We start from the raw sequence: 19,241 nt of genomic DNA on the forward strand, positions 1-19,241 counted from the left end.
CACCACCAGCTCAAATAGACTACCAACCCAGCAAAGTGATTGTTAAAGAACATATAGAGGGTGAAGTCCATATAATTCTTATAGTCGACATGCTACAGTATAACTGCTTGTTCTCAAGATTAGCATAAGAAATTTCTTTACCAATGGCATAAGCAACGCCTTAGTTTATCAACAGGGCGGTCTGAGATTTTGGGAGCCATGGCGGGTTCGAATCCAACACGACATGGGAAAGTTGCCAAGAAAAATACCATTGCCGAACCATAAAATGTATCAAGGTCTGTTTAGAACTCCACTTAAATTCAACATTTTAAACTCAAAAACAATTTTCAAGTTTTAGGCCTTAAAAACTTGTTTAGTAGAACTATTTTAAAAAACTGAACTCAAGACAAACTCAAAAATATAGTATGTTATCTAAAAACATAAAAAATGAGTTTTTAGAGTTTTTAAACTTAAACTCACTCAATTCTTTTTTCTTCCTCCTCCTCTCTCATTCTAAATCTATCTCTCTCCTCTTTTTTTAACTTTTTTCGTTTCTCATCCAATTCGTTTTTTTCATTCTCTAGGTTCTTTCTCTCCCTCATCTTCCTCTCCCTCATCTTCCTCTCTATCTCGTCCAAACCTCTCTTTTCTTTCTCTTTTCTTCAATCATCTCTTACTTTCTTTCCTCCTCTCTCATCTTTCTCCCTCTCATGCGACCCCCTCTTCTTAAATATATTTGTCTAGTTTAAGTTGTAGGATTTAAAAATTTTAAATCGCAAAGCAGTCAAGTTTTTAAGTTTTAAAGAAAATTATTTTTAAGAAATGTTCTTAAGAAATATTTTAAGAAATGATAGAAATTTTCAAATAAAATATCAAACAGACCCTCAGATTCCTATACAAAATTATATATACACACATTTAATGTATATACCTGTTAAAAGATCACGGCCCTTTTTTACCAAAAAAAAAAAAAAAAAAAAAAAAGATCACGGCCCTTCGAAAATTGACCCTGAGAGGGTGCACCACCCGCACTTCCCACGGCCGGCCCCGGTTATCAAGTCCCTTAAAAATGTGCACAATAAATAATGTGACAAATAAATGTAATAGTTTTCATAAATAATAGTGTGCATATATATATATATAATAATGTGACAAATAAACGTAATAGTTTTCATAAATAATAGTGTGCATATATATATATATATATATATATATATATATATTACTAGTTAATATCAGGAGCTAAATTTATAGTAATGTTATTCATACTATGTTTTTATACCATATTTTTATACCACCTTAGGTGGCATCTAAGAGCATTCCAGTGTAAGAACCCTCCCCCCAGGCAATACACTATATTATCCACCCCAGTGAACAGTAACTACCCTTAATGAACAGTAAACACATTTTGTATCTCCACCGTTGCACTTCAATAGCCCTGGCAATAGACAATAAAATAATAGTATTTTTTTTCTTCTGGGAATAAATTCTCTTGCGTTGAAACTAAAACAAAGGACACCCAAATTTCACATGCATGTTTTGGAATGAAATCAAGTTGCAAAAGCAAAATCCTATGACATTTTCGAGGCCCTACCCTGCTCGGAAAAATGATGTTTTGCTGAAGCTCTCTCAGCTTGGCAATTTGTGCACCACAGAGATGAGGGTTGCAGAGAGAGTGCAGAGAAGAGAGTTTCAGAGAGTATCTAGGTGGTAGTTCGTGGCGTGAAGCTCGTTAGGACGGCAATATGGTGGTTGTCAGTGTCTCTGTGTTTGCAGGGATATAAAGAGACAATGAGGGTTATGGGCAAAGAGAATGGAGAGATTGAGGGAGCTTAGGGATTTTCCCCCCATTCCTTGGTTCCGTAAAACTCACAAAGATGGTGAGGTTGTGACGGTGGTTTGGAGTTCGCCGGAATGGGAGGGCTGTGTGGTCTCCTGACAGAAAAAAAAATTAAAACAGGCATCTGACGTCAGCTGACGTTAGACTCACCTCAAGCGCTCGAGCCGGCACGAATCCACGGGCCTGGCGCTCGGGCTCCCTCGCCAGCCAACGCTAGACTTCCTCCCTCGGGCAACCATGCCCTGTGCTGAAGCCTGTCCATCGAGCAATTGCTCCCGCTGGAGCTGCTCTGATGTGGACAGTCACATCATTTGAAAAATTTGCAAAATCAAAGGAGAGGAAGGAGAAAGACTCATCGTATACTACAATCATCATTTAATTAACTAGTTTTTCTTAATTATTAGTTTATTAAATAATGAACTAAATTTAAAAATCTGATTAATTCAAATGATGTGGCTATCCACATCAAATGCTACCTAAGGTAGTACGAATATGTGGTACAAAAATATGGTATGAATAACATTACTCCTAAATTTAACATGGATTGGTTTAATGGTTTGTGTGTTGGCAAATCCACCAAGCAAAAGGTCAATGAGGTTGAAAAAAAAAAATTTAATAAAAAAGATTTGAAAATTTTGAGTTTTAACAGTAATGACAAAATAAATAGTACCATGATTAATTTTTTAGTATAAAAATATGATTTTTCGTTAAAATGAATAATACCAAAAGTTTTTCTTTAAAGTTCTCTAAAAAAAATAAAAATAAAGAAAACAAGTTCTAAAAAGAAAGGGTGAGATCTGATCAACTTCTCAAAAAAGAAAAATATAAAATTGAACCATTTTTCTACAGTCATACCCTACCTGCATATGTTTCCAAATCTGAAATGTACGTTTCACTTTTTTATCTGCATTCTGCACTGCACTCCAAAATTCCAACTGGTCAAAAATCTACCGACCTGTCTAAATTTTCAACTTACATGGCCTCTCATCCACTACTTGTCTCCCTCCACCACTTTCTTCTCACCTTCTACACCCCATCCTTTGTACCTTCCATGCATCCGCTCCTTTGTCTTTATATATACCTACTGCAAATTACCATCTTCCTCCACTCCTCACTAGCTCCACCTTCAAACACACAAAAATGGGTGGATATTCCAAGATCAAAATCATGGGTACTAGTAGTAGTCGTCGCTCCCAAAACTCAAGATCCATAGACTTTTCAGATCTCCAATCATTTGACGAAACGCAGATATCTACCCCAGAAAACCCCACCTCCTCAAAAGTCCAAGAAAAAACCAATCTCGATCTGCAGCAGGAGAAGAAAAACAACACGACCCATGATTCTTCTGAGGAAGATGGTCAGATCAAAGGCAATGGTGGAGAGAGGTTCGGCACTCACGTGGTGCTGAAGAGGAATAGCTCAGTCTCTTCTTCTTCTGCTGCTGCTTCATCTGGTGGTTTAGGGTTAGGGTTTCAATCAGCAGTGAAAGGAGCAATCTCATCCATGAAAAGATCTTCTTCTGTGTCAGAGAGGTATTGCAGGATCCATGACCAGTCTGCAACTACAACTTTCATGACATCTTCCATTGATGGTGATGAGGAAGATGAAGATGAAGATCATCAAGCAACAAGATCTATCAAGAAAAAGCACAAGGGAGGCAAGATCCTTAAAGTATGTAAGCGCTTTTTTGGAATGTAGCCAGCTAGTTTGTAGATTTTATTGTTCCATGTGTAAAACTTATTTGTTTTTTGGTCAAAGAGTGAAATTTCATATAATATGCAGTTTTTACTACCTGTAGTAGCAGACAGATACACTCCCACTTGTGCAGTGAATTTTGTATCTTAATTTTTGGTTGAGCAATGAGAATTGAGATATATTCACAAATTATCGTCTAAGTTAGGGCTTATTTGGAAGTTCTTTTATAACGATTGAACACGTTTTTGTGAAAATATTTGAAACTAATTTTTAGTAAAAACGTGAATTATGAAATAAAAAATAATTGCTTCTTATAAGAAGCACATAACTAGTACTTATTCCAGGAAGCATTTAAGTGTTTTTGAAATTCAAAATATTTTCTCTAAAAATACTTCATTTTAAAAGTACTTTCAAACAAACCCTTGCTATCTTAACTCTCATGAACTTCATCCATTTACTTTCATTGTACCGTATATAAGTAGATCCAATGTACACTATGTTTCCATCGAAAAAGAACTACGCAATGTTGTTTCGAGCAACATCTGAGATGATGCTTCTAATTATTTACAATCTCATATTTGAAAGTCATTTTCACTTATCTTTTTTATTTCCTGCACATCTCCGTTTATTATTTTTTTATTGAATTAAAGAATCAAAAGAGAATAAACGATTAAAAATAAGTAGAGGTGTGCAAAAGAAGAAGTAACAAAATAGGTATGTAAAAATCATTGCCCTCTCTTATTACATAACGAGTGAGGTGGCCTTTGAGGCTTTTGACTCAAACCCAAAATAATGAGAGATGTATAGCGAGGACGGAGAAAGCAAACGACCACTCAAAAGATTTACAATGAGGGTTGGTTAAGTTGGTAAGAATCGTCGTTTGAGTCTCGTTGACAACAATCTCTCGTGATGGGCAATTTGTAAAAACCAAAGAAAGAGCTAAGACCCTCTTTATAAGTTTTCAAAAAGACTTCGTGGTATATACCCTGATCTTGAAATGGTGTAGCATACCCTCCCTTAAACTTTTTCACTACAAGAGATACAAAAATAATAATCATGTTATTAAATTCAATATTTTCTTCGATAAAATGAAAACATGCAAACAAAAAGTAAAAGACATAAAAACATGAATAATATCTGGTTGTATTGACGTTTATGAGATTCCAAAACTCTCACATTCATATTAAACAAAATAATACTGATAGTCAGTTTCCAAAAAAAGAAAAAGAAAAAAATACTGATAGTCTGATGCATTCATTGCATGAGCATGAGGTAGGGATCACATTACTCAACAGCCTTTTCAACCTTATGTGTTTGGAAAACATTAGATCAATGTCAACTTTAAGCGATGTTGCAATTTGCCAACTGAAAAATAAATCGTGTCAATTTGTGAATTCACTTAATATTTTGTTGCAACTGTGCTATCAATAACTTGACTTTGTCTATTTTCTCGTTTAAAAATTTGTTCATAAAGTCGTACGTGATTCTTTAAACAAAAATGATACTCTTATTATATTTTTTAATATATCATATTTGTACCATATTTTTAATAGAGATGAGACTCACATGTATTGATGGTCCTTACCTTTATTAGAGAGATGATACAAATGTAATATGAAAAATGTGACAAGTGTAGCATTACTTTTCCTTAAAGGTGTATCATTACTTTTCCTTAAAGAAAAAGAGTATTTTAAAGTTGGAGATACAAGAGATAGCTGGAGCAATGGTTCCTAAATTTTTGTTCAATTAGAGCTTTAGTCACTGAATTAAAAATTCTTGATTGTTGATTTTTTAACTTGTAATCGTATGAAGCAATGGTTATTTTGGCTAACTCCGTTTAAACTTAGATTCATTTTTGTCCTTTTTGAACCCTTTATGTTGGATGTAAGTTCAAACGTAGTTAGCGAAAATGATCATTGCTCCACACTATAACAAGTTCAAGAACCTATACTCACGAATTCTTAATTTAGAGACCAAAACTTCAATTGTCCTAAAATTCAAGAACCATTGCTCCAATTTCTCCTGATATAAATATGCACTATCAAAGAATCACGTATTAAGCACATACAATTCTTTGATTGAAAAAAATCAGCAGCAGCTCCTGTTGCTCACCAATCACAGGTGAACATGTGTCTAAGTAATTAATTTTCCAAAACTTCAATTGTCCTAAAATTCAAGAACCATTGCTCCAATTTCTCCTGATACAAATATGCACTATCAAAGAATCACGTATTAAGCACATACAATTCTTTGATTGAAAAAAATCAGCAGCAGCTCCTGTTGCTCACCAATCACAGGTGAACATGTGTCTAAGTAATTAAAAAATTAATTACTTAGACATATGTCTATATGTGATTGGTGAGCACTGAGCAGCAGGAACTACTGTTGATTTTTCAGCCAAGTTCTGTTAAAAAAGAAATGCATGAAGCTGGCACGTTATAATTTTTTATATTTTTTTGGTCAAGGTGAAAAGGTGATTCAAAATTTTGTTAGGTGGTAAATTGCAGTAGAGCACTCTACCTTTGAGTTAAAGTGACATTCATGTATTTCCAACGTGGAAATTGGAAATAGTAATATTTGCATCTTGCCTTGTTTGGACCTTCTCATCCTTTCAATCATTGATGTTATTACGTGTCTAATTTTTTTTCAATGTTTAAATGAAGGTTTAATTGTTGGGTTAATGAATGCAAGAAAGAAAAAATCGATGATTGATTGATTGAATGATCAACAACTTCGGTCAAAATATATTAGGAATGTGTAATGATGGTATTGGACCATGTGGGGTACTTGAATTGCGTCATCCACGATATTCTCACAAAGAATGAGACTCTCAGATACTTTGGTCACGTCCGACCCCACACTAGTCCCGCTAACTAAATGATGGCATCGCAGAGCAAGAGAATATGAAAGAAAAAACACGAGCTAAAATCTGAATAAATAAATAACCAGGTACAGCTAAAGATACGCAACACTCAGTGACATGAGCTTCATGCAAAATCTAACCATCGTAAAAATTCATTACATCCTTATATGCAAGATCTAGCCGGTAATTTTCCAAACCACTCAATGGTACATGCAATCGAATAAAAAACACCTAGCTTATTAGGTTCTTCTATTGTGGAAAATAAAATCGTAGAAAAATCAAGTGGATGATGAAGATATATTGACATTTAATCTTCTGTACACTTCTAGACAGTTAAATGCCTTTCAAAGTCACCAATGGAAGATCCCTCCCTTCCCCTTGTGTTTTATGATTCCAAACGCAACCTGCCTATCACATGGTACTAACTTGTGGTACTTTCAAATACACACAGATATGAAGAAAGTGCTCGGGGTTCAGCAAGTTGTTTGCCACCCAAGAGAACGGTATCTCCAATTTCGGTTCAATACCTTGGATACGGACCAGCTTGATTTCGGCATCATCATATTTGTTCCCAGACTCTGTTTGTTCACCTGACTTTTCTACTTCCTCTTCGGCCTTTGCATCTTCAGCGGAAACTTTTTGTTCATCCTCTTCAGCTACTGTCGGTGATTCTTCATTGATCAAGGATTTGTCAGGAAAATACTCTGGCAAAAGGCTCTTGACTGCATCGTTTAGAGTGAAGCATCTACCTGTAGTGCAAAATAAACTCGGTCAAAACTAAAAAGATTATAAACCCTAAAATGATCTATCCGACATGCTCAGCAGTGCTAAATTAATCGATAAATTGACGGGGCTGCCAATACATTTACACCTTGAACTGATATAATAAAGCATTCACTTATGTGAGACACGACAACGGTTCCTGTTGTTGGGATTCAAGAACCAGCTTTGGGTCAAGCATAAAACAAAAATAGAAAATGAGATCTGATGTTTGTCTGTCTGTTTAACATGCGCACATGCATTTCACTGTCCTCAGATCTCATACTCCTAAATCTAACAGACAACATCAATTTCACCAAAATAATAAGCCACATGACCGACATTCACTCTTTCGAATAAAGAACTAATTCCATTGAAGAACTAAGCAACCAAAAATAGGAACTATGTAGCTGCAGTAGCCAGGAAGATTGTGGCAGAAAAGAAAATATATATATTTCCTCCCTGGAGTTTCTTAACTAGAAAATATAATCTTATACCCAAAAAAAAAAAAAAAAAAGAAGGCATAAAACACGAGGACCCTGCAATTCATGGCCATGTATCACATATAAAGCCCTTCAAATAAAAAAAAAAAAGAAGCAGTATTACAAAACCGCCAAGAAATCCTTTCTTTATCAGTTGTTCCGATATTATTTTTAAATGCAACTATGAGACAGAGGCTCAGGGCTGAATTGGTAGAGGAAGACCTAGGAAGACTTGGAAAGAGACTTTAAGAAAAGACATGGAGTACTTGGAGCTAACGGAAGACTTGGCGCAAAACCGAAAGCAATGGTGTCCTAGGATTCATACAGTCACCCCCCCCCCACTTAGTGGGGCAAGGCTTCCTTGTTGTTTTAATAACGGTGGAGGTAAAAGGCTTAAATGACAGATCATGATAGGTATAGCAATCAAACATCGGAAAACCCTGCCAACTTACCCAAAAGTTCAGACAGGAAAACTAAGAATATAAGATGTGGAAAGCAATTCCAAACCAGAAACGGTCATGGTGTACGGTGGAAGGAACTAGGGTCCATGTAACTTCAGTACAAATTTTAATGCATTCGACAAGAAAGTAAATGAAAGATGTTCTTTCCATCTACACTGACCATATTAACAGGCAGCCAAGTCTACTTTGTCTTGATTCTAAAAATACTTTCCATAAATTTACTGTAAAATGAAAAGGGAAATAAAGAAACTTGAATTTACTACATGCGCATATTTCTGAGGAAGGTTTATGAGAAATAAGAGCCGCCTCACCTCCTTCTCCTCCTTGTATTTCAACAGGCCGGTTAATGTAAGAGATTTTGTCCCAGCTATCAATCTGAGGTGCATCTTCAAAATCAACAAAATCCTCACCGACTCTCCAAACATATAAGCGAACTGGAACTCGACCTAAGAATTCCATCATTTGAAAATTAATTACAACAATAAATGTGTACCTATATAATTTCAATTCAATTTCAAATGTAGGAAGCTCTTTCAAGGATTTTTCTTTCAATTTTAATTAGGACTGTCAGACAAATTCAGGGTAAAGGGTTGCAACCTCTATATTTACTTTAAGTCTATACTTGAATAACACTACGACATACACCCTTTTCGCAGTTCTTAATACGTACTGCAAGCTTGCAACCCCTTCCAGGCAACAACTAGGAGCTAGAATTGCTCCAAAACGCAGAACAATGTTTCAGTACTGTTCTCAGTCCCAGATAATCTACTAAACTTGGTCAGTGATGCAGGAGCATCTAGGAGGCCTTCAGGACCAAGTGGGCCTGCTAGCCAACATGGCTTTGGTTCTAGTTAGTTTTTTGTCATAGTTATTTCCTTGTATTTATCTATCTAGTTTGAAATTTATATTTTATTCAGTTTAGTAGATGATAGTTATGCTCTTAGTCATTTTAAACAGTCAGGTGGCAGTTATGTGAGTTTTTTAGTATTTTGGAGGGCTAAGATTAAATAGTAATTTAATTAATTAAGGGCTAGCATGCTAGGTTGTAGTATAGTACAAATGCTCTCTTGACAGGCTCTGTATGCAGTTTGTTTAGAAATTCCAGATTGTAGAGTTTCCCTTGGGTCTCATTGCCCTGGAAGAAGTGAGCACGCTAATCATGAAGACAAGCTAGAACATTAAATCTTCGCTCACCTGCCTTCACTTGTCCAGAAACATCAGTTTCACCCATATTTGGTCTGGATTTTGGAGCGCATAAATTCTTTGCTGCCCATTCTTCCCCAACTGTTCCAAGCTTAAGTTTGGAAGATACACGGAAGTAGGATTCCAAATTACCTAACAAAATGTTTTGAGGAAGTTATTAAGCTAAGAAGGCTCATTCATAAATATTAGCAGAATATGACCTTATGAACTATATGCATATATGAAAGTCTGAATGCAAGCATCGATCCCAAAACCAATGGATGCAGAGGTTTTCATCTCCAAGTGTTGAGAATGAATCTCACATTGATGGGAGGAGGGACCTTGCATGGGCTTATAAGTAAATTGGGCTATTTCCCGTATTGCCAATTGGTTTTATGGTGGAACCTCAACTTTCTTCACAATGTGGGATATTCTCAACAAAATGATAGTGATAAAGATTATCCCTATATAAAGTGTTTGATTATAGATAACATTTTTTACAAGATTTTATAGAAATTTTCTTATAGTTTCGCAAATATATGTAAATTTGAGTAATCACCTATACTTGTTCAACTTAACTAAAATATGAGTAAATTTGACAGAAGGAACCCAAAAAAATGTCACAAGTAACTCCTAAATCCTATAGCAGGCATACCATTTAAGACTGAACGCCAGAGCTCCACCTGATCTGGTTGAGACATGTTCATCACATTCTTACAGTTTCCATTGATTATATATGCAGCCTGCAGATGTAACAAATACCATTAGAAATGTTTTAAGGACATCTACATTGTCATACAAGACTTTCCAATCAAAATTTGTCACTAGATCCCAAACTAAACAGTAAAAACAAATTGAGTCAAATATAATATATGGCAGGGAAATAAACAGTTTTATAAATAGACAATATGAAACTAACAAAACAATCCCTGACCTCTTTCAAAGAATTAATAAAGCTCCACTTTACAGTATCTTCATCATCACAAGGAATCAATATGTTCCCCGGATATCCTCTAAAATGCACCTGCACAAAGATCCAAAATTCACTTCTAATCTACAAATGTGAAACATAATAAGAAAAGGAGATGGAGCAAGACACTAATAAAAAGATCATCAGAAAATTTTGTTCGTCGATACCCAGAAATTCACCACACCCACTCTACAGACTTGGATGCAAATAGCTAGCGAAATCAATGTACCCACATGGGAGCAAACCACAGGCATGACCACTCGGCCAAAACCTTATTGGTAGATCGTCCAAAAATATTCTTAACATTATTCAAGTTGTTGCGTAATTAGACATCAAAAAATGAACGCTAAAAATTCGTGTTCCATTGACACCCACCATTATATTGTTGTAAAAGTAAAACATTTTACATAGTCCAACCTAACTTATCCTTGACAAATAAATAATAGTTGGAAAGTATGTGAATCCTATAATCTCGTTCGGATCATTTTACCTGATAGGTTGTTTGCTAAACTAGTTTGTTTAAACTAAGTTATAACCCTAAGAACAATACTGAGCCAAAAAATCAGAGAATTACATATCACATAAATAACATCTTGCAAGTCTAGTTTAATTAATTGTGAGAACATGGGGGATAACTGTTGTGTCATGGTCGTAGTCTTACTGATTGCAGTAACAACAAGGTGTTGCACGATGGTAATAGTGCCAGTGCTTAGTGGTGGTGATGGTAAATACCAGTGGCAGAAACAGTGTAGCAATGGAGATGGCGGCAATGGGAAAATTGAAGCAGTGCAGTCGCAATGGTGGCAACATGTAGCAGTGTAGCACCAGTGATGGTGTTGATGTTGGCAGAAGAAGGTGATGGAAACGAACACTTTCTAGGTTTGCTATACAACTGGTTTGGTCCCAAATTCATTCAAACACATTCCCACTACATTATGAAATTTTAAAACTGGTCCCGCAAAACACATCTAGCCAATTTTTTAGATTTCCCAACAGCCACCAAAACAAGACAATATTTGATAATTCTTATCTATCGATTTTTAATTGAGTTAAAAAAAAATACATAAATGACTCCAAAATGTTCAGCCTTAATATATATTCTATTTTGGTACCAATGGCTCCATCATGTCCAAAATCATTTACCAAGAATAATTTCCAAAATAAACGTGTGCACGAATGTGATTTCTGATAGCCAGCCATCTCCTTTTTACATAAATGAGAACCAAGCATGAGTAGGATTTCTGTTCATAACCCTCTATTTTTGTTTTGCGACTAGTTGCCTCCTAAGTTTCTATCTAAATTTCCCGAGAAACTAATGACATGCTCATCAATTTTAAACATAGCGATGATAAAAGATAAACCAATAAGAAAAAATATTTACCGTGAGATTCCAAGGTCTTTCTGGTTCCGCACATAGAAGATCAAACAGAACTCCTGTCGGTATATACCTGCAAGAACCTCTTGCAACGTTACGAAAACAAATAAAACTAACACGAATCTAACAACCTATGAAAGCATCCAGCGCTATTAATTCACTCTTTCCTCCCTCAGTCACTTCAAAACACAAACTTCTTGCACGCGAACCTTACACGGGCATGTGAGATCATATAAAGAACCAAAAGGGCATCAACAATTAGAGAAAAACCAAAAATCTAGTGCAAATTATACTGATAGTCACTAACATCAAAAATCAAATGGCAATCAATTATCAACAGTTCGTTTTCTAATTTCTATACGAAAACCGGCAATTTAAGCATTGTAGCAAAACCGAATTTTCAAGTATAGAAAAAGAGGAAATCGGTGCATACCATTTCAAAGGTAAGCCTTTGTACTCGAACCAAATGGTGTCTAAGCGAGGAGGAAGTGCAGAGCTGAAGTAAGGTTTTAGAAGTGAGGCCAACAATGGCAGGTACCCAATCCGAGGAGCTAAGATCTGTTACAGAAAGAGCAACAATCAGAGTAAATTACGAGGGGAATCGGGGGCATAATCGGAAATTTGGAAGATATATAGATATATAGATCTATATATATATATATATATATATACACACACACATGTGTGTGTGTACATAGAGGTTTAGTACCAGGGCAGGTGGCGGAGCAGGAAGAGTGGCGACGTCGGATTCATGGAGATGAATCTGCAGAGGAATTGCTCCGTCCCATACAAACCTCTGTGCTTCCATATCCATTCTTCTTTTCTTCCTTGGCAAAATTCTCTCTCCCTCTAACGGTGTCGTTTTGGTTCAGTGGAAACTGAGAGACTGAGTTCTGCTCTAGAGAGAATGAAAGAAGAAGAGGAGGAGGAAATAATTATAATCAAAACGGTGTAGTTTTGGTCGGATTATAGCCTCAATTGGCGCCGTGTGCAGTGCGCAATTGCAGAAGGCGGCAGCGCTTGGTTGAGGCCCAGAGGTCTTCGCGAGGAAGAAGACGATGTGAAACTATTTCTTTTCTTTATACCAGAACGACGCCGTATGTTGACCAATGAAAAAATGGAACGATGCCGTATTGTTTCGTGGGTTTATGCCCTTAAGTTGACACGCATACATCCCTTCGGTGATTTTTTTTTTAATTTTTTTTTGGTTGGTTCTACGCTAAACTTCATCTGTATAGTTGGTTTCGAACTTAAATGCAGAGAAACGAGCGCAATGTTCGAATCTATATTAGCCAACGTGATTAAGCTTAAGTCTATATTAGCGCAACCATTTAATATATATATATATATATATTTTGTATTTAATTTAATCAAAACATATCGTTATAAGAGTCCGACTAACTTTTTCTTCAAGTAGACGATCATTTGTTAGCCCATAAAACACAAAAAGTAACTAGCAATTAAGATCTAATAGATGAACAAATAAGACAGATGAGTGAGAAAATAAGACGGATGGATGGCCTAGCATAACAACATTCAAAAAGTCATAATTTTCGAGAAGAACCAATCCCTAATAAAACAGGCCACATACAAAATGTTTGTGGGTCGGTGGGTGAAACAAATGTGTGTATGAAAATAAAGGTATGAACGCTTCCGTTCCATATTAGTCATTTTTATTCTCGTACAAAAGAGAGATTTAGGGAAATCCGTAGAAACTCTCATTCAAGAGAAACCCAACAACAAGCATCTCTCTCTCTCTCCCGCTATTTTTGGGTTCTTCTTTTCATTGTTCAAAAAATATCACTCCCCAATTCAATCTTGTTCTTCCCCTGTTTTGTCTTTCAACTGCGCCTCCCCTCGTCTGTACAGAGTAAGCTCCAATTAAGCATATAGGAAACCTTTTTTAAAATAAAAATGATATAGATTTCTAAATTAATAAAAAAACAAACAAACAAATATAATTGTATTTTTTTGAAATCGGATTTTGTTGTTTTGATTGATTGCCGTCGTTGCAGATTCCGGGGGCTTTTCGTGACGGCGATTCAAGGTCGAGGGGAGGGGGTTGCAGTTGCAGTCTCGCTGAGTGGATTACTTACATTATAATTAATTTATATCATCAGTTCATAAAACAATACGTACATGACATAATTTGACATGAAAAATGGCGGGTGAAATTGGCGGTACTGGTGGCGGTAGTTGCGGTGGTGATAGTGACGCGCCGTCCTCCCCCAGAAACAGGGTCAAGTTCTTGTGCAGCCATGGTGGCAGAATCCTACCCAGGCCCGCCGACGGCCACCTCAAGTACGTCGGAGGGGATACTCGCGTTGTCGCATTGTCTCGCAGCATAACGTTCGCAGGTGCCCATTTTGTTAGTCTATTCCTTTTGAATTTCAGGGTGTATCGAACTTTCGTCAATGAGATTGGAATTCGGAACCTCCTCTGCTTTAACAAATTTACGAATTTTTTAAAAACATTACATTATCTACGTGACAGAGTTGATGAAAAAGCTGAGTACATTGTCTGATGGGGAGATGGTGCTGAAATACCAGCTAGGCACGGAAGATCTCGACGCCTTGGTCTCCGTCAAAAGCGACGAGGATCTAAAGCACATGCTCGATGAATATGATCGACAAGAGAGCGAAGGGAGCCCGAAGCTGCGAACGTTCTTGTTCCTGTCCAAGCCAGTGGTGATCGAGGGTCCAACCCCGTCGTTGGAACACCAAATGCTGGAGCAGCGTTACATTGACGCCATCAATGGAATCATTCGATCACCACCGAAAATGCAGCCCCAATTGCAGCAACAGCAGCAGAATGCTCCGACTGCCCCGATGATCATCGCAAGTAGCCCCATGGGCAGCCTCAGCTTATCGTCGGCGTGTTCATCGCCCAAATCAGCATCCCCAGAACACCACGCGCTTGTGGGTGACATAAGCATGGGAGGTCACCGGTTCTCGCTTACGCCTCCAATGCATAAAGTGCACAGCTCGCCGAGTATTTGCAGTGCATACCAAGGCCATGCTCAAGGGCGTCCCCATCACCCTAACTACCACCAGAACCACCACCACCATGCGTACCAGTCTTCGCTTGGTGCAAGAGCACACCACCTAGGGATTAGGACACCACCTCCGTCGTCGCCAGTCAGGTCTGAGTCCGGAAGCGCACGGGGCTCGTTGATGGGCCCTACTGTTTCTCCTGGGCATGCCCAAAATTCGATTCCTTACAACTACCCTACCGGTAGCAAAAACAATAGTCCTAGATCATCACTAAGACTAAGTGGCGGCGGCGGCGGCGGAGGATGAAGCAGCAAATGTGGACACTGACAATTGTCCGCCCTGAATGCTTGTAACACGAACATCAGCAGGGACGGGAGCCTCCCTCTAAGTCCCAGATAGTCTCTGTTGGTTTGTTACTATTGGTGTTGGTTTTTACTGCTGAATGCATATACGGTGCCTGTTCTTTTTTCGTGCAAATGAAAGAAATATTGCAAAGATAAAACAGAAACTATCTATCAACAAGTATCAATTCTGGAACAAGTACAGACACGTATATAGGTTCAGTCAAGTTTGCTGCTCATCTGAATTTAAATCAATCGATGCTTAAACAATTTGCGAGGGATCTAATCGCCCTGTTGTTTTGTTATCGTTCTTCTCAAGTCCCCTAATTAATTTCAACTAACTAGTCCTTTGCCATCTAAAGGACACTGTTTCTCATTCTCCATAAAACAAAAATGACACCTTAACCCCCGACACCACGATCCCATCCCAGTAAAATCATTCTTACATACACATTCAATCTGAACAAAATAAGCAAGAATGGCACTTAACTTCTGTCCAACAGTCCTGCTCACTTGCTGTCAGTGAAATCTGCATCAATAACATCTCCATCAGGTCCCTTGCCGGATGATGATTCTGAAGGCCCACCAGCTTCAGCACCGGGTGGAGTTGGCCCTGCACCAGCGCCAGGAGTGCCAGGCTGGTTGTAAAGTGACTGGCCAAGCTGCATCACTTCCTGGTTAAGGGCAGCGATGGCATCTTTTATGGCTTGAGTTGAACCCCCTGAGACTGTCTCCTTGAGCTCTCCAAGTTTTGCCTCGACCTTTGCTTTAACTTCAGCTGGAACCTTGTCTCCCAGCTCTTTCAGTTGCTTCTCTGTCTGGTAGACAACAGAATCAGCCTGGTTCTTTGTGTCGATGGCGTCTCTCTTCTCCTTGTCCTCCTGTGCAAACCTCTCGGCTTCACTAACCATCCTTTCCACCTGTACATTTGCAGACATTTACCTCAATATAATTCAAGACTTAAAAATACAAACAAGTAGTTCCAAATCTAATATCACAAATCTGACAAATTTACAATTTACTAGTCAGCTAACCTCATCACTAGGTAAAGTACTGGCACCAGTAATGGTGATGTCTTGCTTCTTTCCTGTGCCCTTGTCCACAGCAGCGACAGATAGAATACCACTGGCATCAATGTCGAACTTGACTTCAATTTGAGGAACCCCTCGTGGAGCAGGAGGTATACCATCCAACCGGAAGCTCCCAAGAGACTTGTTATCTCTAACAAATTCTCTTTCCCCTTGAAGGACATTAATCTCGACACTTGTCTGCCCATCTGCAGCTGTTGAAAACACCTCCGACTTGGAGGTAGGTAGAGTTGTGTTTCTTGGGATGATCTTAGTCATGACACCACCAAGGGTCTCCAAACCCAATGACAGTGGTGTCACGTCCAAAAGCACAATGTCACTGACATCTCCAGCTAATACACCAGCCTAGGATCAAGTAAAAAAAAAAGATATCACAGGTCAATACGACAATAACAACTGAAACTGTCCCATATAAATAATAAACAATAAAAAAACCCGTAACTTCACAAAAATTGTCGTAACAATGGACTTAGCACACTAGAAAGAAATCATACAGACCCACCTGAACTGCAGCCCCTAGGGCGACAACTTCATCAGGATTAACTGTAACATTTGGTTCCTTCCCTGTCACCTTCCTTACAAGCTCCTGTACAGCCGGTATACGTGTTGAACCACCAACAAGTATCACCTCATCTATATCTTTCCAGGCAAGCTTTGCATCCCTCAAGGAGTTTTCGACCGGTGTTCTAAGCCTAAAATATCAACAAAATGATAAAGTTAATTTAGAATCAAATATTCCCTGGTTTCATAGAACCAAAAATTATACCGCTAAATATAGAAACAAGAAAACATTCTACAACCCTAGACATCAAAGACAATATCTTGAAATTTGCAAGACGATTGTAAGACAAAGAGCTATAATCAAATATGCATATATCCACAATCTCATAACAAGTTGAAACAAAAATCCACACCTGTCAAGCAGATCTGAGCACAACTCCTCAAACTTTGCCCTTGTAAGGGTTGTCTCAATGTGCTTCGGCCCGTCAGCAGTTGCAGTAATGAAAGGCAGACTGGAACAAAACAATCATCAGCAATAGAGCATTGCTAGAAAACAGCCCAGATAGATGATCACGGAGAATAGTCAATGGCTGAAAAATGCTTCGGACTAATGAAGGTTCTCAGATATTGGCAACATACATACCTAATGTTAGCCTGAGTCAAAGATGACAACTCCATCTTGGCTTTCTCAGCTGTCTCCGTCAGCCGCTGAAGAGCCTGTTTATCCTTCAACAGGTCTATTCCTTCATTACTTTTGAAGTCTGCAGCAAGCCAGTCAACAATCCTCTGCAAAATAACAACATTATCAGAACCGTCTCATTATTAAGGCCTCTAAACTTAGCCCAAAGGAAACACAGTTTTTTAATATAAAAGGATTCAAGTGAATGGTCATGGCATAATAAAAATTAAAAGAAATAGAAAATCCTAACCTTATCGAAATCATCACCACCCAAATGTGTATCTCCTGATGTAGATAGCACTTCAAACACACCATCACCAACCTCAAGTACTGTAATGGAAGGAGAGCAAGTTAGAAAAAGTTGATAAAATAGATCAAACAAAACACGCAAACCAACATCTGTATGGAGTGTGGAAGTAATAGCTAGAGAACATATCCCAATAACAAACACTGTACCTGAGACATCAAAAGTACCACCTCCAAGGTCAAATACCAAGATAGTTTCACTGTTCTTCCTGTCAAAACCGTATGCTAAAGAAGCAGCAGTAGGTTCATTTATAATCCTAAGAACTTCCAACCCGGCAATGCGGCCAGCATCTTTTGTAGCAGTTCTTTGAGAATCATTGAAGTAAGCAGGCACAGTGACCACCGCTTTAGTAACTTTATCATTCAAAAACTTTGAAGCATCGTCCACAAGCTTCCTCAACACCTACACCAGCAATAAAAGGAGATAAAGAATAAGACAATCAAAGCACTACATCGGTTTTAAAAGTTAACCAAACTCTGTTAGCTGAATCACACAAATAGTGCACTTCGGAAAAGTAAAGATTTTTAAAGGAAACAGGAAATACCTTAATGTTTTAATGTTTCACAAATTCGCATTAGTAGACAATAACAAATCGTTTCCTTAACTGAAATTGGATATTCATATCCGGTTATCTATTCCCGCAATTTTCTAAGCACTGAAGCACAGTTGAGTCTAATTCTACTCAAGAGCTTCCTTCAATGCAAGTTCTACAATCCCCACAAACCACCACCAAAACAAAATTACCATTAACCTTATTCATTCCCCTTCATTTTCCCATCGCCCGAACAGAACCCGTAGATAAATTTCGCAACACCCATCACCAAAACCGCAAAACAACACCGTGCAAGTGTACGACCACCATTGACTTCCAACAAAATAACATCAAAAATCATACCTTTAAACAAATTAAAACATAATAACACCACAAATTACTCCACGAACTTCACCCTCATTCAAATTTGTAAACTTTCAACATCCCATTGCCAAAAACAAAGAAGCAATAAAAAATAACCCAAAATGTCAGCAAAAAGTTATACCTGAGCTGAAATTTCTTCGGCAGCGAACTGCTTCCCGATAGCAGGGCAGTCAATCTTGACATTCCCATTCGCATCCCTTACAACCTTGTACGACACCTGCTTCGACTCCTCATCCACCTCAGACATAGTCCTTCCAATGAACCTCTTCACCGAGAAAAAGGTGTTCTCCGGATTCACGACGGCCTGTCGTTTGGCAATCTGACCCACAAGCCGGTCCCCGTTCTTCGTATACGCCACCACGGATGGCGTCGTTCTCTGACCCTCAGCGTTGGTGACTATGGTGGGCTTTCCGCCCTCCATAGCCCCAACGGCCGAGTTCGTCGTCCCCAAATCGATTCCCACTACTTTCTCATTGACTATCCGGAGCGGTCCGACCCTTCTGACGCCGTTGGGTCTAAGGCTCACAAACGCCTTCAACGGCGTCGTCCTGCCCAGTCCCTGGCCAAAAAACGCCGTCCTCGGGGTTGTGAAATTGGGCGCTGTGCTGAGGACATTGATTTGCGCGGAAGCCATTTCTGGGAGCTTTCAGGCGAAATTAGGGTTTTTTACTGTGTGTACAGAAACCCTAATCCTTCCGCTGCGGATTGGGAGAAGGAGAAGAGCAAAGAGAGAGACAGGCGAAGTGAAGTGAGGAGATAAGAGAAGTAGAAGAAGGGTTCTTTTCGCGGGAGAGAGAGAGAGAGAGAGAG

At 38.3% G+C, this 19,241-nt stretch overlaps 3 protein-coding genes across 3 annotated transcripts; 1 reads left to right on the forward strand and 2 right to left on the reverse strand.

Moving 5' to 3' along the window:
* Window positions 1-6,446: 6,446 nt before the first annotated feature.
* LOC137718003 (autophagy protein 5-like) lies at window positions 6,447-12,784 on the reverse strand. The gene is made up of 8 exons (XM_068457528.1): window positions 12,316-12,784; window positions 12,040-12,164; window positions 11,613-11,679; window positions 10,196-10,285; window positions 9,917-10,004; window positions 9,274-9,414; window positions 8,391-8,525; window positions 6,447-7,126 (listed from the first exon to the last, which is right to left on the reverse strand). Exons 1-8 carry the CDS (start codon window positions 12,418-12,420, stop codon window positions 6,789-6,791), a joined length of 1,089 nt encoding a protein of 362 aa, XP_068313629.1. The 5' UTR covers window positions 12,421-12,784; the 3' UTR covers window positions 6,447-6,788.
* An 843-nt stretch (window positions 12,785-13,627) lies between these two features.
* Window positions 13,628-15,000, forward strand: LOC137716723 (uncharacterized). Its single transcript, XM_068456101.1, has 2 exons — window positions 13,628-13,963; window positions 14,100-15,000. Exons 1-2 carry the CDS (start codon window positions 13,768-13,770, stop codon window positions 14,903-14,905), a joined length of 1,002 nt encoding a protein of 333 aa, XP_068312202.1. The 5' UTR covers window positions 13,628-13,767; the 3' UTR covers window positions 14,906-15,000.
* A 154-nt stretch (window positions 15,001-15,154) lies between these two features.
* Window positions 15,155-19,194, reverse strand: LOC137716722 (stromal 70 kDa heat shock-related protein, chloroplastic-like). The gene is made up of 8 exons (XM_068456100.1): window positions 18,553-19,194; window positions 17,665-17,917; window positions 17,459-17,538; window positions 17,173-17,315; window positions 16,943-17,041; window positions 16,531-16,720; window positions 15,975-16,373; window positions 15,155-15,860 (listed from the first exon to the last, which is right to left on the reverse strand). Exons 1-8 carry the CDS (start codon window positions 19,063-19,065, stop codon window positions 15,450-15,452), a joined length of 2,088 nt encoding a protein of 695 aa, XP_068312201.1. The 5' UTR covers window positions 19,066-19,194; the 3' UTR covers window positions 15,155-15,449.
* Between the last annotated feature and the right edge of the window lie 47 nt (window positions 19,195-19,241).

Source organism: Pyrus communis, chromosome 15, assembly GCF_963583255.1.
Source record: "Pyrus communis chromosome 15, drPyrComm1.1, whole genome shotgun sequence".
Classification (NCBI taxonomy): domain Eukaryota; kingdom Viridiplantae; phylum Streptophyta; class Magnoliopsida; order Rosales; family Rosaceae; genus Pyrus; species Pyrus communis.

Excerpts from the sequence above, each read along its gene's own strand:
- LOC137718003 (XM_068457528.1), bottom strand. The coding sequence starts at position 12,420 with ATGGATATGGAAGCACAGAGGTTTGTATGGGACGGAGCAATTCCTCTG. Across the intron at positions 12,165-12,315 it reads CTGCTCCGCCACCTGCCCTG|ATCTTAGCTCCTCGGATTGG; the intron begins GTACTAAACCTC and ends TTTCTGTAACAG. Across the intron at positions 7,127-8,390 it reads AATACAAGGAGGAGAAGGAG|GTAGATGCTTCACTCTAAAC; the intron begins GTGAGGCGGCTC and ends TTTGCACTACAG.
- LOC137716723 (XM_068456101.1), top strand. The coding sequence starts at position 13,768 with ATGGCGGGTGAAATTGGCGGTACTGGTGGCGGTAGTTGCGGTGGTGAT. Across the intron at positions 13,964-14,099 it reads TCGCAGCATAACGTTCGCAG|AGTTGATGAAAAAGCTGAGT; the intron begins GTGCCCATTTTG and ends TCTACGTGACAG.
- LOC137716722 (XM_068456100.1), bottom strand. The coding sequence starts at position 19,065 with ATGGCTTCCGCGCAAATCAATGTCCTCAGCACAGCGCCCAATTTCACA. Across the intron at positions 17,539-17,664 it reads TGGTACTTTTGATGTCTCAG|TACTTGAGGTTGGTGATGGT; the intron begins GTACAGTGTTTG and ends CTTCCATTACAG. Across the intron at positions 16,374-16,530 it reads CCCTAGGGGCTGCAGTTCAG|GCTGGTGTATTAGCTGGAGA; the intron begins GTGGGTCTGTAT and ends ACTTGATCCTAG.